The 24,019-nt window shown below is 47.3% G+C and overlaps 3 protein-coding genes across 6 annotated transcripts; all 3 read right to left on the bottom strand.

The window, feature by feature from the left end:
• Positions 1–158: 158 nt before the first annotated feature.
• RNF181 (ring finger protein 181) lies at positions 159–2,116 on the bottom strand. The gene is given in 7 exon segments (XM_016136772.2): positions 159–295; positions 561–635; positions 817–926; positions 1,112–1,242; positions 1,846–2,031; positions 2,033–2,047; positions 2,049–2,116. Coding segments are annotated over 7 exon segments (630 nt in total). The 5' UTR covers positions 2,102–2,116; the 3' UTR covers positions 159–235.
• A 1,993-nt stretch (positions 2,117–4,109) lies between these two features.
• On the bottom strand, positions 4,110–12,460 carry VAMP5 (vesicle associated membrane protein 5). Of its 4 annotated transcripts, XM_016136794.2 has the most exons (4): positions 10,544–12,295; positions 5,351–8,337; positions 4,995–5,132; positions 4,110–4,559 (listed from the first exon to the last, which is right to left on the bottom strand). In XM_016136794.2, exons 2-4 carry the CDS (start codon positions 5,369–5,371, stop codon positions 4,350–4,352), a joined length of 369 nt encoding a protein of 122 aa, XP_015992280.1. In that variant the 5' UTR covers positions 5,372–8,337; positions 10,544–12,295; the 3' UTR covers positions 4,110–4,349. The 4 variants fall into 4 exon arrangements, with proteins under 4 accessions (XP_015992280.1, XP_015992272.2, XP_015992286.1 ...); XM_016136786.2 differs by lacking the exons at positions 5,351–8,337; positions 10,544–12,295 and adding an exon at positions 12,302–12,460; XM_016136800.2 differs by lacking the exon at positions 5,351–8,337.
• A 99-nt stretch (positions 12,461–12,559) lies between these two features.
• VAMP8 (vesicle associated membrane protein 8) lies at positions 12,560–15,954 on the bottom strand. The gene is made up of 3 exons (XM_016136807.2): positions 15,799–15,954; positions 14,244–14,402; positions 12,560–13,010 (listed from the first exon to the last, which is right to left on the bottom strand). Exons 1-3 carry the CDS (start codon positions 15,799–15,801, stop codon positions 12,870–12,872), a joined length of 303 nt encoding a protein of 100 aa, XP_015992293.1. The 5' UTR covers positions 15,802–15,954; the 3' UTR covers positions 12,560–12,869.
• Positions 15,955–24,019: the final 8,065 nt, after the last annotated feature.

Here is a 24,019-nt window from a genome sequence, read left to right as displayed (position 1 = left end):
CCAGGTTCTTGACCTGGGCTCTACTGCCCTCAGGCCAGCATGCCTGGCGGAGGAATACACAGCCTGGCACCCTGTGGTCTAGGCCCACCTTCTCCAATAGCAGTAGGGCCCTAGTGGAGAGATCCCCTGCCCAGGCCTGTGAGCAATGCAGCCTCAGGGTGGGTAAAGAAATCTTTAATGAGGATTCGAGGTGCAAGAGGAAGATGTGGAAGACCAGCACTCAGCCCCAGCTGCTTCATGTGTACATGGCTCCATGCAGGTTCTCAAGTCGGTGCTTCTGCTGCTGCTTGCGAGCCTGAAGGAAAGGCAGAGGCCATACCTGAAGGCCTATGGGTGAAGGGATGGGGCAGCTATCATGGAGTTGGTTCTTATTATTTTTAGGCTCCTGGCATCTGTGTTGCCACAGATCTTGCCCCTCACCAAAGTGACTGAGAAGGCAGCCAGAGCCAGAGACCTGAGGCCTGAGGCCTACACAGGCCTGATGAAGTGGGAGAAGAGGGCATCAAGAATGGCCTGAGGGAGCCCCATTATCATGCCCTCTACTTGCCGCCAGCCCCTACCTTATCTCTTCTGTGTTCCTCATAAGTGTCATCATCAGTGGGCAGCTCATGGCGGCACAGGGGACAGGAATTTGTCTGGGAAAAGCAGGGCAATGTTCCAGCCTAGGCCTGATCTTCATAAACTAATATCCATCCCCTGCTCCCAATTCTCACCCAAACCCTTCTCCCTTCTCTGATCCCCCAAAAGTTCATAAAAAGAAAGGGGCTTGAGAACTGGGCAGGGTGATAGCTAGGGGGAAAAAAAAAAAAGCAGTACCTTGCTTAGCCAGGGCAGAATGCAGCTGGAATGGAAGAGGTGATGGCAAGGCATCTCAATGGCAGTCTCCTCCTCTTCAAATTCCAAAAGACACACGGGGCACTTGACCTCTTTAGAAGGGAGTGTTTAGTAGGAGAGCTACTACAGGCTCCACCTCCCAGCTCCCACTCTAAAAGACACTCTTAACCCCAGCTTAGACTGGAAAACTGAAGGGCCAGTAAACAATCTGGCTTGGGAGAGGGGTGGGTCTGGCAGACCTGCCCCAAAAAAAGAAGAAAAAAATTAGTGTTCTCACCAGCCTGAGAGCCTGTGATAATTGTCCTGGGGAGGTTCTCAACCACGGTCTTGGCAGCAGGTGGAGGCAGGTGGTGATCCCAATCTACTACCAACCCCAAGTCTTCGAAGTCCATCCTATTGAAAAGTGACCTGAGAATAAAGATGCAAGGTCAGAGCCAGAGAAAGCCATACTTTCTCTTTACCCCTACAATTCACTCAGCATTAACATGTAAATACCCTGCCCAGCTAGTAGTAGTAATAGCTACCTCTTTAGCAGAATGAGAAATGGTTTACAGCTGTTACCAGACAACCCCAAGCACTTAGGCTGTTTATTCCCATTTTACACTTGAAATATCAGGCTCAGATAAGTTACTCAGGCCACGCAGAAATGATCTACTAAAGCCAGATTCATGTGTGTCCGCATGCTTGGTGTTCCTAAAAAATGTACCTGCTTACATCCAAACGGCCCCTACCTGGTCCCCATAATCCGCCTTCTCCTGTACCTCCTAGAGCCCACTGCCCTCTCGCCCCTTACTTCCCCTACTCTATCTCCAGTCTTTCTCCGAATCCTCTTGCCCCGGAAGCCCACAGACGATCCAAATTATCGACCTCTCCTCGATTCTAGCCTCCAGACCAACTTCAGATCATTCATCCCTCCTTCCCAGAATTTTGCTGCCCGATAGTCCGCCTTCCCAGCCAGCCCTAGCCCCAAAGCCTGCTGCTTGGCCCCATCTCTCAGCCCCGCGAACCCACCTCGCGAGCTCCAGCAGCATGTTGGTTCGGGCCTCCTGCTCGCGGTCCAACGGCTCACAGTCGTGTTCATCAAAATAGGACGCCATGGCAGCCGGGCTGTCTGACACAGCAGCCCTCGGACCCCCTGGACTGCGGCCTCGCAGCGCTAGCCAATAAGTTGGCGAGTTGAGACTAGCTGACCAATCAGCATCCGAAGGGCAAACAGCGGCTTGTTAGACGCACAGAAAGCGGAAGTATTAATTCTGTCACCTCTCATTGGCTCGAATAAGTCAGGTGACCAAAGGCTAAAGCCAATGGCAGGGGCCGGGTTTGGGCTGATAGCTTGTTTTGGAGTCCCAGCCGAGGGTAAGTATATGGGATTGGTGTGTGGGTTATGTCCCTCAGAGAGGGAAGCACTGGCCTGGAAGCTCAGGAATCTTAGAGTCTGGGGGAAGGGCTTGGTTTCAGGGCGCTTCTCGCTGCTATGCCACGGGCCCACAAGTCCTTCTGCACTTGCGGGTACTTCTGAACCAGCTCTAGTTGCTTCAGGAATTGGCGCATGATTTCTCCTCGACTCCCACAAAACAAAAATTGCCTGTTCAATTTATTATGAGTTAGGCACAAAAGTAAAGGGTGGGGCAAACCTTCCTAACCCAGGGAGAGAGATCCTTGCTGGAGAATCTGGGGCCTTACCATTTGTGACTTTTCAAGCCTATTGCTCGACTTCACTCCTGCCTCTTGTAGACGTGGTGGCTTTAATTAAATAGTTTGCAAGCCTGGCTACCCATGAATCTCTCCTGGAAAGAGGAGAAGAGGGGTTCCAGCTGTAAGGAAAAAAAGTGTGATACTTAACCCTCAAATATTCTAATTTAACTGACCTAGGCCTGGGTGTAGTATTTTTATTGTAAGTTCTACATGTGATTCTAATGGGAGGCAGGGTTGTGAACCACATGATTTGGATGATAGCTACCATTTATTTGACATCTAGAACCTTACATTGATGGATATTTTACACACAGTATATATAATCCTCACAGTTGTCCTGGGAGCTAAGTGGCATTATCCCTTTTTACACATGTAAAACCCAAGTCCAGGAAGTGGTTTTTCCAAATTCACATAATCTCTGTGGAGGCCACAAGGTCAAGTGCTCTCCTCCATCTTTCCCAGGAAAGGAAGATGGTAATGAGTCCAGTAGAAGTAACAAGCTTTGTGAGGGGTAAAGGTCCACAGGACTCTTGGGTTTGTTCTGGTTTGTCTCTACCTAACAAGGAGCTGCAACTGTTACACATAACCCTGAATTCCTCTTCCCACCCACACTTCTGCTTGAGATGCAGTTAAGTAGCCCAGGCACAGGCTGCCCTACTTCTATGGGTTTGGTAGGGCCTTTTCTCCTTTTTCCATGGCCATTTCCAGTGATCATTCCTGTGGCCCTGAAGGCACTGCCTACTTGGCCCTGTGCAGCCCTGGAGCTTCAAAAAGCCCAAATTCTTTCCTAAAGGGCAAACTCTAGCCATCTTGTATGACTGCATTACAGCATGCTAGAAGCCCTTCCCATTTTCACTGCCACCTGTCTCATCTATGATCTAGTGTGGGCAGAGGAATTGGGGAAGAAGTGTTCGGAGGAGAAAAAGTCTATCTGAAAGTGAGAGCCTCATGATGTAAAAACTTCTGAAGTGCTTTCCTCTTGGCCATCCCATCCAGAGTCCCATTGGTCCTCTGAGAATCGCCTAAGACATCAGAAAAATAATAGATTTTATTCTTAGGGAATCAGCGCTCAGAGGGTACTGGTTGAAGAGTCTGGTTTAGGGGCTATTGTGTCTTCACAACTGCACTCCAGAAGGCTCTGTCTGTGTAGGGTTGGATCAAGTAAGGAAGGGAGGAAGGGGCCACTTCTCAAGGGTGGAATCCCACCCCTCTTCTCATCTCCTCCCCACAGAGCACTGCCTTTTCCTGCCAAACCATATTGCCCATTGTCTGCAGTAGATACTTTGGCACTTGACTGAATTCTACTTAAAACCACAAAGCCCACCACCAGCCCCAAGGATTCCTTAGAAAGCCTAAACAGCCTCAGGGGTGGAGGCAGAGCAGAATGAACCAACCTAGAGACTTACGCTGGTGCTCGCATGCTCTTGCGCATCCCCCCCCCCCACTCTCTCACACTCTCTCTCTCTCTCCATCTCTCTCTCTCTCTCCATCTCTCTCTCTCTCTCTCTCTCTCTCTCTCTCACACACACACACACACACACACACACACACACACACAAAACCAGCTTTTAACCAAACAGTGGCTTTTAACCAAACAGCAGCTTTTACTGAGCTCCAGGTGGGACTGGCCTAGCATGGCCAATGCAGCAGGCTGCCCTCCAAGGCCAGTCTGTGGCATAATAGGAACTGCTATGATGCACATATCAGGGCTGCCCATTGGTGCTCACTGGGGTGGCTCAGATAGGAGCAAACACTAGGGTTCTCTGGAAACCAGAACCAGCCAGTGTGGCCATTTGGCCTCCCCTCCAGGCCCAGCTGTGTCAATCCCCAGGCCCTGAGGCAGCACCTGCATCCTGGGCCTGTGAAGCACTGCTGCCCTCACTTCTCTGTGGGAGAAATATGATCAGCAGCACAATCAGGATGATGAGCAGGCCAAAGCCCACCGCCAGCCCCAAGTAGATCCGGCAACGGATGTTCTCCCAGCGCTTCTTCTGGGCCAAGGTCTTGGTTGTCTTGGTGAAGGCTGAGCTCTGTGGATACCCCCAGACATAGGACGGGAGTTAGTGGTACCCCCAGAACCCCAGAGCCAGGTCCTCCCAAACCCGCCCCATCAAGGCATAGTCTCTTTCTGAATCCTTTCCATCTTGTCTGTTCCTTTTCTCCACACAGCCTGCCCAGGACCCTCCCAGCCTGACTACTGGCCTGACATTGGTGTCGCCCTTGCCTTTCAGCTCACCCCCACTTAACAATGCCAGCTGTCAACCTTTAGGAAGGTCTGCAGCTTCAAAGCAAGGGCTTCACACTTCACAAAGCCTACCTGTTGCATATCTAGGCTAAGGGTGCCTCAAGAAACCCACAGGCCCCGCCCCCCCAAAGGCTGAGACTCTGAACATAGCCTGAGAGCTCCCTCTGAAGGCTTCTCCTAGCCTCTTTCTCCCCACTCCCTATTTCCCCAGGCCTCGCACCATGTCCAGGAGTTGGTCTGAACGCTGCTCCAGCTCTGCCAGTTTCCCATCGCGCTCCAGGACCTTGTCAAAGTTGTTGAGCATGATTTCCGTCACCTCATCCGCCTGCCGCTGGCACCGCTCCAACTCTTTCCCTGCCTAGGCACCAAGCCCAAGGTCAAGGCTGAATGAGGCCCACACCTGGCTTTCATCCAGGCCTGAGACCTAGAGGTCTCCTTGTCTCCATCGTGTGTGTGTGTGTGTGTGTGTGTGTGTGTAGTATAGTGTAGCGTATGGGTGGGGGAAACAGCATCTTTCATGTAAGGATATGATATGTGTGGAGTAAAGGGCCAGCCCCCTGGGTGTGTATGGCTCACCTTTGGTCTCACAGGCTCCATCCCATCAAGGCAGGTCAGCTTCCTCTAAGGTGCCCCAGGATGGGACCTTCCGAGGACCCCATCCTCCCACAAAGCAGATACTTTGCTCACCTGCTCCAGGATGGCCTTTAACCAATGTCTACCTGCCCTATAGTTTCCTACAGCAAAGACTAGGGAACCAAGCTACTTGGCTAGAGTCCAGACAGGGAGGAGATCCACCCCCACAGAGCTAGAAAAGTAATCTTGTACCACCACATGTCATAGCCTCTGCCTAACCCAGAGACACACACAAAGACACAAACTGAGAAGATCAGATCTCCTTCCTTGGGCCTCTGACTGGTCAGGCCAGTTCAGCCTCCTGGACTGACCTCCTCCTGCATTAACGTTTGAAATTGATTCCCTGTCTGCCTGGAACCTCGGCCTTCCCTGCCTCCGACCTCCAGCCTTTCAGCTAGCCAGGATCTTCACTGGGGTCCATCTCACAAAGATGAGTCTTTGGGCTCCCAGCCAGGGCAGCAGCCTCACCCAACAGAGGAACCCAGCTCATTTCAAAGGACTGGGAAGGGAGGTGCAGGGTCCAAGCTGGTGGAGGATAAGAGGACACAAAGGAGAAAAAAGGCATGAGTCATAAGAAAAAAAAAAAGAACTGAGCTTTGGACCCATGCATCTAAGAAAGACCTGGGGCAGGAGAACCTGGGGAAAGTTGGAAGTCCAGGAGCACGTCCAAGGACAAATCAGGGAGATGAATTCAAGGATTAATGAACCACAGCAAGAACAACTCCCTCCTCCCAGCCTAGTCCCCCAAGGGCCACCCCTCTTCTCTCATCTCCTCCCCACAGAGCACTGCCCTTTCCTGCCAAACCATATTGCCCATTGTCTGCAGTAGATACTTTGGCACTTGACTGAATTCCACTTAAAACCACCGAAAGGGAAGAGAGCTGGTGGTTACAGAGGACTCAAAGAAGAATCCTCATTCAGGATCTTTGCAGCTGCCTTGGACACAACCTCCCAGCATTCCCCAGCACATGAATCCTATCTTCCCAACTGAGCCACAAGTTCCCAGAGGGAGGGTAGAGCCCAGTGCCCTTCCTTTGTCTGCCACCATCCCAGGGGCCCAGGAAGCCAGCACAGTGCTGACCATTGCAAGGATTCAGTGAGTGGGTCAGTTGCATTACAGGCTATCCAAAAGCAACTCTTATTCTCAAGAGCTGTTATCCCAGTGTGTTTATCTAGCCCAGCAGGAGTTTCAAGGGGCAGCATCTGAAACCTAAGTAGGTCAATATTTGCCTATGAGCTAGAAAAGCAACCTGCTTCAAGAGGGGGCAGGCAAACCACAAGCCATGGAGAGGAGTGTGTTCATAGGTGAGGGAAATAAGGAGGAAGAACAAAGAGCAGGGAAGCTGTACTCTTCTCTACCTGTTCCTGAGTCAACCATCATCACCACTATTATGACGACTAAATTATTCAACAAGGATCCATTATTTGGAGCTTCTTATGTTCAAACAGTCCAAAGCAAAAACTTGGGAATGGACAAAGATTTGAAAAAGAATCACTTCTAGAGATTGTGGGACATTGGGTATTATTTTTTCTACTCTGAATGCTACAGCTGTTGTTATCCTGTTCTCCAACATGGGGTGACATTGGGTCACATTCTCCAAGAGAGCTGGCTGTGCCTCCCACAGCAATTTTTAGCCTTCTTCCCCCACTGGAAGCCAAGCCTGTCCAGAGCCAAGATGGGCCCAGGCCTAAAAGAATATATTCGTTCCAAGAAACACAGAAGTCACAGGCTCAAGTTTCTGGCTCTCCTTGGCTACACTTAACCAGAAGAAAAAAAAGACACTGCAGGCACAGGCCATCACTGCCACAGTGAGAACTATGAAGTGTAAAAGGAGGTAGCGAACAGAGGGCAAGGCCACGCTGCCTGCTGCCACATTGAACTCAGCCTAGTGCCTGGCTCACGGTGGCCGTGTGGAAAGTATTTTCTGAATGAATTGTGCCTGTTCTTGAGAAGATCATTATAGACTTGGGAAAGAAATATATGCGATACAATTAGAGAAAAGAGTTATATTGGAAATTACAAATAGTGAGTGTTGGAGCTGTCTGCAGAGGAGTAATTCCTGAGAACTGTCATACACAGTGGGGAATGAGCCCTTGAAGGATAGGGTGGAGCTGGGCATTCCAGACACAGAGAGACAGAGACACACTTGGGACAGAGATGGACTGGGCAAAGGGTAAAAGTGGAGGGGAAGGGTGGGCAGTGAAACTCAAGAAGAGGAAGCTCATTTGGAGGGAGAGACAGAACAAGAGCCAGCGTGAATTTCTGAGCCAAGGGCAACACCAGAGAGGTACTTCGAGATAATTTGTCTGTTGGTGGTATAGACTGGCATGGATGGAAATGAAAAAACTGAGGGCAGAGTGGCCAGCCAGAAGGGGCTGAGAAGTGCCACAGCAGGGGTTTGAGGAGATGTCCACCAGGCTGAGAGCAGAGAGTATAGAGAGAATGGGTGGTTGAGAGAGGCACTTCCAAGCCCTGCAAGGGGCCCACAGGGCTTGCAGTTGCAAAGCAGTGGCATAGTTGGCAAACAGAGGGTGGTAGTTACACAAGAAATGTTCTTGACAGTTACCCCCTGTCCACAATATTCCTCCTTTGATGCGCAAATGTCCCCTTAGGGTTTCCTAGGCCAAGTACCCTTTTTTCCTCTGAAAACTAAGCTCTCAAAAACCTCCCTGTCCTAACTCTCCTCTCTCCCCTCCCTCTTGGTTAGTGCCTAAGAAACCCTATTCCGCTGTCATTGATGTGGTCCGATGGACCTGGGCGGAGATCGGATGTATTAACTCCTTCCTAGGGCAGCACTCACCTGAGCTCAGAGACTAGGAGCAGGGCTTTGCATTGCAGCCCTGGGTTTCTTCAAATCCTGCTTCTGCCACTCACCAGCTGAGTGACTGAAGACTGAGGATATAAACTTTCTGATCCACCACTTCCTCATCTGTAAAGCAGTGACAATAATATCTACAGTAATGTTAACTAAGACATACAACATATTATAAAGGACTAGCACAATACTTGACACAGAATAGGTGCTCGATAAATAACTGCTATTATTATTGATCTAACCTGTTTCCCTAGTTTTTTTAGCACTCAGATCCCAAGAACTACACAATGTGTGTGGTCAATAAAACCTCTTAGATATTTTTACGAAATACACAGCCAAGCAAGCTCTTCTTGTGGCAAACTTGTGCCCTTGTTTCTAACCTAAATATAGAACTTTAATAGGCCTTCAAGAACCTGCATCTAGTTTATTTCCATTAGGCTGCTGAGGTTTTACATCTTGACAGCAATAACATCCACTATTCAATGGGCGCATAGTCTGAGCTAAACTAGCTGTCTGTTCCCTTAATCTCATTTAATCCTCACAATAATCCTTTGAGGACAGTACTATTTTCCCAGTTTTATAAGAAACTTAGGCTCAGAGGAGTTAAATCACCCATGCAATGTCACAGAGCCAGTGAGAAGAAGACCCAGGAGCTGAATCAACATAGACTCCAAGGATCACATTCTTAACCCCTCTGCTAATCTGAATGCAGACAAAAGAAGGTCAAATGTTTTAGCTGGCTGACTAAAGACTCATCAGACCTTTTGATGCTGCCAACTCAACTTGTGTGCATATGAAGGAGGCCAAAACCCAGATTCTTTGGATAGAGGACCAGCTACAAGATGAATAAATTCAAGTCATTACTCATTCAATTCCCATCTTTCCCATCACTATTTTGCTCCTACTCTATCCCCAATGCCCATGACCATGTCTGGCACAAAGGAAAGGCCCAAGAAATATTTGTTGATTTAGTGAATAAGAAGAGAACGGAAAGGAAGGACCAGGTAGGGAAGGGGGTTGGAAAGAAAGGAAAAGAGCTGGGGCAGAGAAAGGGGCAGGAGTTAAAGGATGAGGCTAAGAGATGGGTAGGGGAGAGAGACGGATGAGGCCCTGATCCACTAAGTGTCTCAAATGAACCTGTGAGAATCGCAGAGTTTTCCAGTACCCCCAATAAATTGTCCTGGCTTCAGTCTTCATTTCAGGAGTTTCTTCTCCCAAGTGCTAAGGACCAGCTGGGAGCCCACCCCTAGCCCTGCCTGATCTCTTGTCCTGTGTACTGGGAAGTGGGCTCTGGGCTGTCCCAGTCTCAGAGCCTCCCTCAGTTTCCTGGCAAAGCCTTAGAGCTCAGCACTACCTTCCTGCTCAGCTTCCTCTGACTGACTCCAGTTTCCTGGAGATGAGGCCATCCAGGCATCTCGACCCCTAGCCAGGCCCTTCCATCACACCTCTCTGTCAGCTTCTCCACAGCAAAATCTTAAAACACCAAGCCTGCTTCCTGCCAGGCCAACCTTCTCAGAGGGAGGGTGGGCACCACCTGTTCCTAACACCTTTGCCTTGAAGGTGGTAAGTAGAGGCAGAGGCCAGAGTCTGTAGCAGGAGTGCTGGATGACTCAGTTCAGGAATGTTAACCGAGGCAGTGGTTAGGAGGGAGTCAGGCCTATGCCACACTCTGATCACGTCAGTGGAACTTCTAGGGTAAACATCTTCCTTTCTTTCCTCTCCAACAGCCTGCCGTGAGTGAGGTCAGCCTCCACCACCCCATCTGTTCAGGTTTCCAACTCCCCCGCCAGCTGTGGCTCCTTAAAGCCCCAGGAAGGGCTGAAGGGATCATCATCACAGTACCTACCACTCCTCAGGTGCAGTCTCTGAGTGCCAGGCAGGTCTCTGCCACTGTACTTCCTTCAACTTCCTACAGACCCAGCAAGGGAGGTTATTCTGACTCCGCTTCATAGATACAGAAAAGGAGGCTTAGGAAGGTTAAATGACTTGCCCCCGGGGTCACAGAGCCAGTAAGTGGCCACCACCAGGATCTCAGCCTGACTGAGGCTGGAGCTCCTAACCACTTGGCTCAAGGAGATGAAAGCGAATCATGCTCACTGAGCGCGAGGCAGCCAGGACCAGACTCACACACACCGCACTTTCCTTCCCAGGCTGCGTGGGTCGAGCCCCGGCCTTGCTCCTGGAGCAATCGTCACCAGACGGGGCACCGGCGTGTGTCCTGGAGGGTGCCCCCACCCTTGGACTTCGGACTCCTGTCTCGCACCCCTCTTGCTCGCCCTCTGCCCGCAGCCCGGCCGCCCCGCCCCGCCCAGGCCCTCACCATCGTTGCTGCTGCCTGGCCCGCTCCGCTCCTCTGCCAGAAGAGCGGCAGGGCCCAGAGCCTGGGAGGAAGCAGAGGGGCGGAGCGGGGGCGGGGTGGGGGCACTCTCTCTGAGCAGCGACTGGGGCCAAGTTCAAATCGAAAGCAGACAGCAACAGCGACTGGGGTCCTTAGGGCGCCTCCTCCTGGGCCGCTAGCTACCAGCTTCGGATGGTGACTCACTAGCCTTGTGAATTGGGGCTATCACTACTGAGCAGCCTGGCACCAGGTCTGCATGCCGGCCACACCTGGGGACCCAATCTGTGAAATGGGCACAGTGGAGTAGGCTCTGGAGTGGACTCAGAGAGGCCTTTCTGGGACTGTGTCCAAGATCAGGTAAATCAGCCTTACATAAGGAGGCATAATTCACTCATTCGACAAGCAACCGAATGAGTGTGTTGTCCAGCACAGCACTAGGCACGAAAGACACCTTGAACAGCTGGGTGGAGTCTCTGCCATCTTTGGGAGTGCATCTCACCCATAAGCAAAAACCAACTCCCCTAAAGTTTATTCACACTGAACATTGTGAATGCTCTACCTGCTCTGAATTGTATATTTTAAAACGGTCGATTGTATATTATGTGAACTTCACCTCAATTAAGAAAGAAAACAAAAGAGTCATGGAAAAGGTGCCAGCTCTAACTTTTCTGTATTTCCCTCTTTCCCAGAAGGGCAAGGGCAGCCCTGCCCTGATATGACCCTGCTCCTCAATCAGAGGATGGATGAGGCTGGTGTGTCTACTGCCCCTCCAGAGCCTTTCTGGGCTGAATCTGCCCATCTTCATCCTCTCCTCTCATTGCTGCAGAGAAGTCACCTGTTCTCCACCTCAACCCATACCACCCCCAACATCTCAAATGTGGCTCCTCTTGAGGAAGTGGGTTGAGGGTTCCCTTCCCTTGGGTTGAGCCCCTGTGAGCACAGACCCCCACCCACACCATGCAAGGTCTAGGGCCTCTGGAAGAAGTTTCACCCAGTTCCTTCGTCCTAGAGTCCAGGAGTGGACTGAGGAGAGAGAGGATAGACATAGTTGTGGCAGACTGCCCAGAGTCTCTTCTGTGCTTTCCTCCTCCCTCCTCAGTTTTTAGAGCATGATTCCAGCACCTGACTTTCTAGTACTAGTCCCAAATATTGTCTCCCAACGCTGCCCCCTCAGCACTCCATTCCCAAAACAGGGTGTTTTCAATTCTGGAAAGCTATGAAGTAAATAGGGAGAGATGGCAAGAACCCTTCCCCCAAAACAGGGCAGACTGGGCACTGGAAAGAGTGACAATGACAGTGGAACCTGGTGGGGAGGAGGGAGGCTCAGAGACAGAGAGTCCCATTGTACATAGAGAGGAAAGAGGGCCATGGGCCCTGTCCTGTGACACTGACTGCTCAGCCACAGGACATGGGGCAGAGATGCTTGCCCCTTTAGGACAGCTCAGACCCTGAGGCCCTGCTAAATCCTTGAAGGGCAGAAGCAGAGAAAAAACAAATAGAACTTGCAGAAGGACGAGAAGGAAGAGAAGGAAAAGCAGTCCTGTTCCTCTAACCCCCTCACGGTAGACGACAACAGGGTCACAGAGGAGAAATGACAATGATGGGAGAGGCTGGAGGCCCTTAACCAGAATTCTGAATGTTCAGTGCAGGTAGGCTCCATGTCTCAGCTAATGCTTCCAGCAGAAAAGTAATAAAGGGACATGGCAAGACCCAAAGGGTACATTTAGAAGTCTTGCATACCATCCTAAAATGCCATGAAGGTTTTGAATTTTCCATATGCCAAGACTCCCAGAATTTGTTTTTTTCTTGAGACCTGTGACAATGAATGAAAAAAGGGAGAATAAAGAGAGACAGGATGGTTATGTCTTTCTTCTCAGAACATCTGCTCTCCACCCCTCCAACAACTTGGGCTGCAAATGGGAGAATCTCAGCCAGGGGGTGTCCTCAGGGAGAATAGGGCCAAAGGCCAAATGCAAAGGGAGAAAGCACCTCACAAACTTAGGGATACTAAAGAGTCTTTATTGCCTACCAGTCACCATCAGTGTCCCAGAAACATGCTGGGCCCTTTGGGTCTCTCTAATGAACTTTGAGGACCCGTGAAATGTAGCCATAATCCAGCTCTCTCCTTCTAGGGAACCAAGGTACTCCCTGGGGCAGACAATGTGGCAGAGGGCCTCAGAGTCAGGGGCTAGAGGATCAAGCAGCATTCCCTGTGGGGAAGGACACAAGAGAGAGAGCTCCTCTTGGCACCCACCATGGAGGGCTGCCCTGAAGAGGAGGGCAGGGCGGGAGGGACTCCCTAAGTTACTTAGGGGATGGCACCAGTGGCAAAGAGCACAATGAAGAGGATGATGATAAAAACAATCACGCAGATGAGGACAATCATCTTCACGTTCTTCCACCAGAACTTCCGAGCCACCTTTTGCGAAGTCGTCTTGAAGTGCTCGGACTGTAGGGATAAGGTAGAGAGTGACTCAGCACTGGAACAAGAGTACAAACAGAGGCCTACACGCCATATATCTAAATACTTAAGTGATACATTGAGGTAACAGGCTGTTCAATAAAAAATGTCCTGTGCTCCTACCTTGACAAATATACCTTCATAACCATCTAGTGGGCCAGGTTTAAATTTAGAATTCTTGGGCTCCCCTTGGCCCCCTGCTGGCCCCTTCTCGTCTTACCCCTGTACTACCATGTACATTGAGGGGCCTTTTACACATGCTCACACCCAGGAGTGCAACACTGGCAGCACAATATGCCCTTGAAAAGGCAGACACTGGGGCCAAGGGAGACAGGCTCCAGAAGGGTATGTCTCCTGGTTCCATGATTCCTTGCCCTATGGGGACTGCTAAAGCTGGAGGAGGTGAGGGGAAGTGCTCTTCCTTTCCAAACTGGAGTTGCAGAAACTAAGTTACACTGGGCCATGCTTCCAGGTTAGGCTGTGGAAAGAAGCACTAAGACCCAGGGAAACAGAGGAGCTATGCCCAAGATTACATGCAGGATTCAGAAAACCACAGCCAGTGTCTCCCCGTGGACAGGGAAACTTAAGCTCCAGCCTTTATTGAACTTTAGAGTCACTCCCTCTCTGAGCAGCTGGATTCTGCCCCTGGCTGGACAGAGAGAAGAATGAGGTTTGGCAAGATATGTAGAAGATACTATTCTAGCCTTCAGCTAGCAGAGGATCCCATCAAAGAATTTCACTGCTCTTCCCAGCAATTTTTTAACCTGATTCAGCAATTCCCTAGCAGTTTTCTGGCCCCTGTATAAATAACTCCTGAAACAGGTCAAAGACCCTAGGACAATTTTCCAGAGCCAGTATTTTGCCCTGGGAAGATTGGGTTCAAATAATTGTCAAGGGGATCCTTCAAAAGGGAAAATCAGTTTCTAAGAGAGAAGCCTAAGAATGCCTGGGTTCTCTGTACCATCTTTTTGTCTCAGAAAATGGCTCCATGGGTCAACGCTCACCTCCCAACTCCTGTCACTGGACCCATTACTGGACCCCAGTATCAGTCAGTGGGGTAGAATAGAATCATAAGTGGGGACTCCGCTCATACTAATTCCCAAAACAGGTGAAGAGGCGGTCTTCCCTTCTGTTCATTTTGCTCCAACACCACCAACCCCCAGATCCCCAAGATCCTTCCTCCCTTTCTTCCTCTTGCCCCCAGGGGGCTCCCCAACTCACTGTGGCTTCCAGATCCTCTGTCTTGTTGCGGAGATGGTCCAGGTTTTCTCCTCGGGCCAGGATCCGCTCCACATTCTGGGTCATAATATTCTTGACTCCCTCCACCTCGCTCTGCAGGTTCCGCACTCGATCATTTCCTCCACCTCCACTGGCCTCCTCCTGGGCAGTAATGCAGGGGTTAATTAAGCCAAATAGTGAAGGAAATGAAACTCAGCATTGGAGGCCAGAGGAGGGGAAGGTCTAAGATGGACTTTAGCTTTTTGTAATGCTTGAACTGTTTACAAAGAGAATGTTTTCGTGTACTACTCATGTAATAAAAAATAAATGCATCCTTAAGCCCCTGGTGCTGGACTGGATCAAACATTTTTTCAGGTCCTCAGGGCCCCTGACAAGGAAAAGGAACACCACTAAAACCCTGCCCACTGCTTCCTTGCTCCTCAAAGAGCATTAGAGAAGGCAGCTGAGCTAGCTTCTCACAACGTAGAACCATTTCCCAGTTCCCAGATCCAACAGGGTCCTCATTAAATATGTCTGTGCTGGCCAGTAGAGCACCTTCACCTGGCTCAACCCTCTCTCTCCCCAAGACACAGCTGGAGAGCTACTTCTGCCCTGGCCTCCTTAGCAGCCTAATTGCTGTGACCCAGAGCACCAGCAGCCAGGCTCCAAGTCCTTCACAAGGCCCCATGAGAGAGAGCCGTTGGGCCACAAACTTCTGCTTTCCTCCCACCATTTAGCACCATGTGCAGGCACCAAACCATAGCCACTTAAGCAGATATTAAGTAAAACCAGCAGCCTGGGCTTTGGGGGAAGTGGAGGGCAAGTACCCCCTTCCAGCTTAAGCCTCATCCCGGAGGCTATAAACGATAAGGTTTTTGAACAAGGAGGGAAAAATGTTATTAAGCTCCTCCCTTCCCTAACCCACTAGATCTCCGGAAATGGGCCCGGGTCCTCAGGGCCCCTGACAAGGAAAAGAAACACCGCTAAAACTAAATTATCACAAGGTTGATAATTTAGTTGGGTCCAAACTAAATTATCACGAGGAACCAACTTCTGGTTCTTTTACAAACCCTTAGGTCTTCCTCACATTTATAGAAAGGGGGCCAATTCCTTGAACTGGGTAGAGAGACAAATTCTTTCGGTTTTTGCATAGGAATAAAGTGAAAGGTGGTGGGGGGAGCTCCATCCGCTGGGCTAGAATCTACACTGAACAGCAGAGGCGCTGCCCAGGAATGTCGCAACACCCAGCTGGTCTAGGGAAGAGGACTGGAGGAGGAGATGAAGGGCCACTGGGCAGCTCCATGACTAGAATTCGGATCCCCCAACCCCACCGAAGCCCTGCTCCAGGACAGCAAAGAGGTCAAGGGAGGAAGGGAGTAGAGAAGGAGCAGGAACACCAGCTCTGGCAGCTTGGAGCTATTTGCAGCCAGTTGTCGAAGAGAGGCCACTGGCGGCGCTGGCCCAGCCCTCTGTCTTGCCACCAACTCCCCTTTCCTGATCCACAGCCCCCTCTGGCTCGCCTTTAAATTAGCCCCTTCCTAGTTCCCCGCTCTCTCACCATGTCTCAGAAGCTCAGGCCTGTCAGCAGCAGAACTCGCCTAGTCTGTTTCCTCCCAGGGCGGCCCGCGGTTCACTTCCTGCTTGCTCCAACTTTCAGCCCGCCCCCGCCCACCTCGGAATCCCAAGCCGATCCAGCCACACCTCACGCAGGTTTCCCCAGGTAGGCGGGCACCCTCAGCTGCCCTCCCAGTCTCCTCCCAAACAAGGGCTTAGGCTTAAAGCAATAGGGCTCGCTGACATCCAAAGTCTTCTAACTCCTTAGAAACCAGAAAAGAAAGAGAAAGCAGCCCTCCCAGGTGTCCTGAGGCTGGACCCTCTGATATAGAAAGGGCACTGGCTCCTATTTTTTATGTCCTGAATATCTGACCCCATTTACTAGAGACTGAGATCAACCGTAAGCAGCCTGCCAGGCCTAGTTCACATGGAAGCAGAAAAGAGGCATGAACATGTGTTGCTGGCCGACCCTGGCTCCCATGTACCAGGGTGGGCAGAAAAGTTTGGAATGCTGTGTGGGAAAGCTCTGGGTGACTCACTGTGTGAACCTTTTCACCTCTCTGGCTCTTGCAGGTGCTAACGAGTCCTCAGAGAGTGGTGGTAAGTAAAAGAGCACAGGCACTGTGCCTAGCACAGTGCTTGGAATGAAGGACTGTCCGCTGCGTGAATCAGAGTTCAAAACTTGCATTTCCCTTCAGTGGCCACCACTAGGCTAGGTGAGCCCAGCCACAAAAGGTTAGAGGCCTTATGAACCAGAGAGGGGGGCCTGGGTTAAAGATCTCTCCACCAACCTGGCTCCAGGCTACAGAAAATCCACTCTTTCCAGATGGTGTTTATCAAGGCAGAAGAGTAATAACAGGGACACGTAGAAGGAGAAAAACATTTTGTCCCATCCCAGAAGTAACAGTTCCAAAGGGAAATGTCAGCTTCTCTAACAAATACTTTTTAAAGGGCCTAATAAATTTTGGAACTCTATAGCATCTAGAGACATTTTATTCTATTTATGATGAAATATTATCCCCAAGTAGATAAGATTGTTATATTTTGCAGGTCTGAATTTTTGTATACAGTACCACCCCGCCTTCACAGAGAATGTGGCTGCCCTACTCTCCACCATCCTTAGAAAGGCTACAGTGTGGTCAGGTGGAGGTGGATCAGAAATCTTGATCTACATTCGTGCTGTTTAATACACTGCACATGTGGCTGTTGAACACTTATAATGTGGCTAGTCTGAATTGAGATGTGATGTAAGAATAAAATGCACACTGTGTTTCAAAGACTTACTACGAAAAAAAGGACATAAATGTCCCATTAGTAACTTTGTTTATTGATGACATGTCGATGAATGTTTTGGATATATTGAGTTAAATTAAAAAATTGATAAAATTAATTTCACCTGTTTCCTTTCTCTTAATTTGGCTAGTAGAAAATTTTAAATTACAAATGTGATTCAAATTACATTTCTATTAGACAAGCTTATCTAAACCTTAATTTTTTTAAATTTTATTTTATTCTTAGTTTTAAATATACAGTACATTTGTTAGACATTTATATAGTTTATAAAACGATCCTCCTAATTGCTCTTTCTCTCCTATGGTTCTCCACCTAGCCATTACATTACTGCCACTGCGTTCCCTATGCCATGTTCCCCATCCCTGTGACCATCTATCAACTACTAATTTGTACTTCTTTAGCCCTTCACTCCTTTCTCTCAGCCCCCCAACCCCTCTCCCCTCCATATCTTAATATTTATGTGACTCTGGATAAACTTCCGTTACATTGCTCAGTCTTAGTTACCTCATTTTCTGTGCCTAGCATTTAGAAAATCCTCAGCAAATGGTGGCTATGGTGGTTACTATTATTAAGAGTTCTAGATGCTAAGTGAGGTCATGGATAGGGGAAAGTGAGAGGTGCCAAGAAACAAAAGGCCAGAGGAAGATGTCTGAGGAGAGCAGGTAGCAATAGAGGCATGTCCCCCAGGATGGGAGTCAAGGTTACGATAGTTGAAGGGTTACTGGGGTCTGGTGCACCTCTGACAGACTAAGACATACCTCGGTGTCCTATGGAAACTGACCCTTGGCCTAGACCCAGCAACCATCAGAAAGATTCCAAAGTGCCCACAGTTGGGCCTGTGATCTGTTTACCCTCATCTTCACCATGCAGAATACCTGTGGGCTTGGCCTTACTTGTGCAAACATTACAATGTTATCTTTTGTGAGAGAACCACCTGATTAACACCCTCACAAAGTGAGATGTTCAGTAAGGCACCAAACCATAGGCTATGAGCAGAAATGGTACCATGAGGAGAATGCAAGACAAAAAACAAGCCAAGGAATATTTATCCCAGGAGAAATAGAGTGTCAGTGACTTTGTAAGTGGCAGGACTTGCAGTCAAAGAAGCAAGGATGGTGTGATGAACATTGTTCTCAGTCCCTGTGTAATCAGATTTGGGAGTCAGCTATATCACTGTCTATCCATGTAGTCTTGGGCAGGCTACTTCCCTCTGGGAGCTTTGGAAAATGGAAATAAGAATGAAAGCTGCTTTACAGGGTTGTTATTGGTATTAAATGACACGGGTATAATTTCTATATTTATGCTAAAGCACTCTACAAGTGAAAAAGGAAATGAATAGAGAAAATGGAATAAATAGGGGAAAAGAAATATTAACAGCCTGCAAAGTGACTGTACAAACTTTGGGGTACACTGGAATATATTCCGGTCTTCTTATTTGTGACCCAAGTGGGCCATTTACTCCTGTACTTCTTAGGGAAAAGACTAGAAAACAAGGAAAAGGGACATTCAGGAAGCTTAATTGGAATTGCTCCCTGGAGGATCATAGAGCTCTCACCACTGCCAAGGCCTCTTTTGTCTCGAAACTTTGTAAACTGTTTTACATACTGGCCACCCCATCAATGACACAGTCACCCTCATCTCTTCCAATGCTTTCTCTTCCTTTCTGACAGTGCCCTTAGAACCCAAATGTCCTGCCCTTGGCCATCTTCTGACTCTGCACTTTCCTGGAGTAGCAATTCTCTATGAGGTTGATTTTGCCCTCCAGGGGACACATGACAATGTTAGAGACATTTTTGATGACCACAGCTGTTGAGGGTGAAGGGACGGTGTGTGCTACTGGCAAACAGTAACTAGAGGCCAAGAATACTGAACTTCCTACAATGGAAAGGACAACCCCACTGCCAAAAAGAATTATAGACTTAACTGTCAATAGTGCCAAGGTTGAGAAACCCTGGTCTTCCTAGGGAAGTGTAATACCTTTACAGTTTTAACAGCCATTGATGTGTCCCCAAATCTGTATCTCTAGCCCTGACCTCTTGATTATCATTGCTGCCTCTCCAATGCCCTGGACAGTCTATAGACACTCCCAACAGCCAATCCAATCCCTTTATCTTTTCCCCATGTTCCTCCTCCTGGGTAGTAAGTACTCTCATTCTACCAGTTTCCCAAGTGAGAAATTCCTAAGTCATCCTACAAATTCCTAAGTCATCCTACATATGCTTCCTACATAAGATATCACTAAGTCTTGAATCCTTGGTTGTGTCTCTCATGCCTAGCCCCTCCTTTCTAAACCAGCTCCTACTTTATTGGAGCATGAACTCTTCTCTGGACAATTTCCCCAACCTCCAAAGTGACCTTTCTTTTCTCATCCATTCCACTTTTTATCTTCCCAAAACACAGATTTGAGTACATTCCACCCTGCCCCCAGGGTAAAACCCAAACCCCGAAGCTTGGCATTCTAAGACACTACTCAACATGCTTTTCCAAGTTTATCTCCCTTAACACTCACCTTTCAGATCCTAGTCATACCAAATTACATACACTCTTCCCCAAACACACCATCCCCTTTTATATCTTTGCTCAAGTGGACCTTTCTCATGATGAGTGAATATCCTAGTTCACTCATCACTGCCTGTGGTCTATTCATATTTAAGACATTGCTTCCATGAATCCTTCCAGATTTCTTCACTAAAGTTAACTTCTTCCTTTCGATCTCCATCACATTTTATCTTTTAGAGGATCTATAATATTTTCTGCCATTAACTGCATACACATTTGACTCCTCCAAGACTCTAAATTTTGTGAAAGCAGGGTCTGTGTCTTTACTTTGGTACCCTTTGTAGAGAATAGCATATACCCTGCACATGGTAGGCACTCATTAAATGTCTGGGATATTGAATCGAGAGACCTGAAAGAGGGCTTATTTCTCTGCAGCGCAGACAGAGGGCGAGATAATTTTTATTAGAAAAGACCCATGAAGAAATTTCTTTCCTAAATTTTGAACTACTTTATGGATAAATGAATGCTAAATGTCATGAGTCTTTATATATTCATCCTGAAAGGGTAAACTAGAGATCAACCCCTTGAACAAAAACAGGTTAAAATCATGGGATGAAAGGTGTTCATGTATTAGCTGTATTTCTCTCACCCAGAATGTTCTCAGTTTACCCGAGACTATTAAGAACTTTTGATATCTTTCTCTTTCAAAATTGTGCTCACCATTCAAAGCCCAGCTCAGTTTTTGAAAAAACTTTTCCAATTTCTCCAGTCATAATTCATCTTTGCCACTTCGAAATTCACTTAATATTTTCTACATTCTATTATTATTCTATTATTTCTATATTCTCATAGTATTGCTTCCTTACCCTTAAACTTCTATTGGACAGAGGCCATAACTTAATTTGTTTCTTCCTCCGTAACTTGTCCAGTTCTTGGCACATAACAGACCATAAATGCTGAACTTAATGGAGCCATCTAATTTTGAATGATCCTAGAAGAGCTAGCTCAAACTTCCAACTCACACTGAATTCATTTGTACTGGGGTTTGGCTGTGGATTAGGAGATCCATCCCCTAAATAGATCTATGGATTCCAAAGTGATTTGGCTTGCCTTGCCTGTTGGTATTTTCTAGAAGTGGGCCAGACTCTCAACAGCAGGAACACCATTAGCCCAGTGATTCCACTTGCCAAACTCATCTGTCCCCAATAATCCTTACTTTTACATCTACCCTTGGCATTCTTTTTAGGATAATGGTTCTCAGCACATGGTCCATGAACAACTTCAAGTCAAGGACAAAACTACTTCTATAATAATACTGAGATATTACTTGCCTTTTTAACTATGTTGACACTTACACTGATGATGCAAAAGCAATGGTGGGTAAAACTGTTGGCAACTCAGCAGAATGAGACAGTGACACCAATTGTAGTAGTTGTCATTGCATTCCTTCCTGCTGTGCACTTGCGATTTTTAAAAGTGCCATTTTCGATGAAGAACATTTTTAGTGAAGCAGTACAAATTATTAATTTTATTAACTCAACACTAGAATACACATCTTTTTACTATTTTGTGTGAAGAAATGAAAAATGTGTATACAGCACTTCTGCCTACCCACATATGTTGGTTTTCTCACAGTTGTTCTAAGAAAAAGAATTTGTGCAATTAAACTGCAAGCTGAACCAACCTTTATTTTTAAAGTAACAGACTGTTTGGGAGGGAGTGGTACAGTTCCCATACACCTCTCCACACTCTTCCCATTTTTATTAACATCTTACATTTATTATAATTAGTGAACTAATATTGATATATTAACAAATTTCATAGTTTACATATTTACACATAAGGTTCACTCTGTTGTATAGTCTCTGGGCTTTGACAAATATATAATGTCACGTATGTACCATGACACCATAATGTTATCATACGGAATAGTTTCACTTTTCTAAAAATCCCATGCTCCACCTATTCATCCTCCCTCTCCTCGACCCCTGACAACCACTGATCTTTTTACTATTGTCATAATTCTGCCTTTTCCAAGACATCACACATTTTGGATCATACAATATGTAGCCTTTTCAGATTGGTTTCTTGCACTTAGCATTATATATTTAGGATTTCTCCATGTCTTTTAGTGGATAGCTGTTTTGTGAAAGGGCCACATATGCAAAGCAGCCCCCAAATTCCAAGGGGGCCGATAAGCCAAAGAATGAGGCAAACAGGTCCAGCTTGTTGGTTTAGAGTTTAATAGGGTACTAACATTACATACAGGAAGCAGTTTCAGGTGGCAACAAGATGAATGGATACAAGATTAATGGATTCCCACACCTCCCCCAATTCTAAAAGCAGTGAGAATATATAGATGACCAAAGGGATCAAGGAGCCTTTAGGGAAACATCTAGGGCACCTGTCTCCAGAAAGAGAATTAATGGGAGTCTTGTGATCAGCCCCAAGCTCTATATATGTATTTGAGAGCTCACTTGGGGGAAGGGAAAGTTGTCATGGGTCCGGGTTCAGCCAGATGTCAAGATGGCAGATTAGCTTTAAGATGGAGTCACTTATGTTTTCATAACTTCACTTAATCATTCAATTTTCCATTGTATGGATGTATCACAGTTTGTTTATTTACCTACTGAAAGACATCTTGGTTGCTTCCAAGTTTGGACAATTATGATAATGCTACTATATATTTGCATAGGCATAAATTTTCAGCTCATTTGGGTAAATACCAATGAGCATAATTGCTGGATCATGTGGTAAGTGTATGTCTAGCTTTGTAAGGAACTGATAAACTTCCAAAGTGTCTACCATTTTGCTTTCCCAACAGCATTGAAGGAGCATTTCCTTTGCTCTACATTCTTATTAGCATTTGTTGTCAGCGCTTTGGAGTTCAACCATTCTAACAGGTAGCTAGCTCATTGTTTTAATTTGCAATTCCCTAATAAAATAAGATGTCGGGCATCTTCGGGTTTTTTTTCCTTTTAATAAATGAAGCACCATTTTACTTGAAAGGACATTAGATGACAAACTGTGGTTATTCAAACTGGCACATTTGGCAGGTATTTCCCCAAAAGAGAAAAGAAGTGAGCCTGTTCAAGAAATAATAGACAGTATTTGTGTTGCCAATGATAAAATTTAAGTTGTCAAGTGAAAATTAGAATTTTGGAAAACTTGTATCTGCCACTGTGAGCTTGGCAGCTTCCCAACATTTAAGAGACTGAGTTTGGAAGAGTTGCATAACTCAATGAAACAATGTTTTCCAAATGACCCGTGCATGACTTTACAATATCATGCATGAGTAAAATGTCCATTCTGAAGTGCAAGATATACAAATGATTTTAATGTAATAAAGTTCATTGATATGGTTTCAGATTCCACATCTAACTTGAAAGTTTAGGTATGGTATCAAAGAAAAATATACACAGTTACCTAAAAGGCCATTAAAATGCTTCTCCCTTTCTGACTATATATCTGTGAGGCCAGATTTCCTTCTTATATTTTTATGGGAACACCACTTTTCAACAGATCCATGGAAGCAGGTATGAGAATCCAGCTGTCTTCAAACAAGCCAGACAGTAATAAGATTTACAATACATACCTCTCTTCATGCATTTTTTTTGAAAATATACTTTCACTCATAAAAATCTTATTTAACAATGGATTGACTACTTTTTAGTGAACGTATGCGTCTTTTAAACATTTCTCAACATGGTAAATACGGAAAAATGTAGCCAACATAAATAAAAGCTCTTTAAGGTTCTCAGTAAGATATAGCAGTGCAAAGGAGTCCTGAAATTAAAAAATGAGAACCGCTGTTCTAGGATGCCTTCCTCTTATCCTGCTAGCCAATCTCAGTGCAGAGAATTAAGATAATACAGTCCTGTTCAAAACTCGCCTCCCTAAAAATCTTCCACTCTGCTCACTGCCCCTATTCGGCATCCCCTCTTCAGTCATGTTCCGGTTTCCCCTGCTGCTTTCAAGGCCCTGGTTCTTGACAGGTACTGGGAGAGAGAATAAAGGAACTCGCACTCTCTCTAGGCTTGGCAGCCCTTCCAGGTGAGTTCTCAACTCTGTGGTCAAACTCTCCAATAGAGTCTGACGTTAGCGCCCGCATAAGCACACTGCAGACACTACAACCTGGAGAGGTCTAATGGGGCAGGGAGGGAAGGCGTGGGAACTCCGAGTCTTGAGAGCAAGGTTGAGAGCGGAGGGGGCTCGGGAGTCCTCAATATCTAGATGGTTCTTGCGGCAGAAGGAGGTAGGATCCAGAGGACATCCTCAGCAGCTCAGACTAAGCCTCCCCACACCCCTTTGCGCCCGCACCTACCCATCCCAAGGGCCCTCGTTACGTCCTCTGCCGCCAAGCATGGAGCCTGGCGCCGCCGGCTAGGGCCCTTCACGACAGTTCTGACGCTTTTCGGCCGGCCGCTCCCCAT

Source organism: Rousettus aegyptiacus, unplaced genomic scaffold (genome assembly GCF_014176215.1).
Source record: "Rousettus aegyptiacus isolate mRouAeg1 unplaced genomic scaffold, mRouAeg1.p scaffold_m13_p_7, whole genome shotgun sequence".
Lineage (NCBI taxonomy): Eukaryota > Metazoa > Chordata > Mammalia > Chiroptera > Pteropodidae > Rousettus > Rousettus aegyptiacus.
This window is presented reverse-complemented; position numbering and strand designations above follow the sequence as displayed.

What these genes read in the sequence shown, in the direction of transcription:
- VAMP8 (XM_016136807.2), bottom strand. An exon ending in CAGAGGATCTGGAAGCCACA is followed by an intron (nt 13,011 to 14,243) that starts GTGAGTTGGGGA and finishes TTATCCCTACAG; the next exon opens with TCCGAGCACTTCAAGACGAC.
- VAMP5 (XM_016136786.2), bottom strand. Translation starts at nt 12,337, where the DNA reads ATGGAAAATTCAAAACCTTCATGGCATTTTAGGATG. An exon ending in CTTCATGGCATTTTAGGATG is followed by an intron (nt 5,133 to 12,301) that starts GTATGCAAGACT and finishes CTTGGTGCCTAG; the next exon opens with GCAGGGAAAGAGTTGGAGCG. An exon ending in CAGACCAACTCCTGGACATG is followed by an intron (nt 4,560 to 4,994) that starts GTGCGAGGCCTG and finishes GGGTATCCACAG; the next exon opens with AGCTCAGCCTTCACCAAGAC.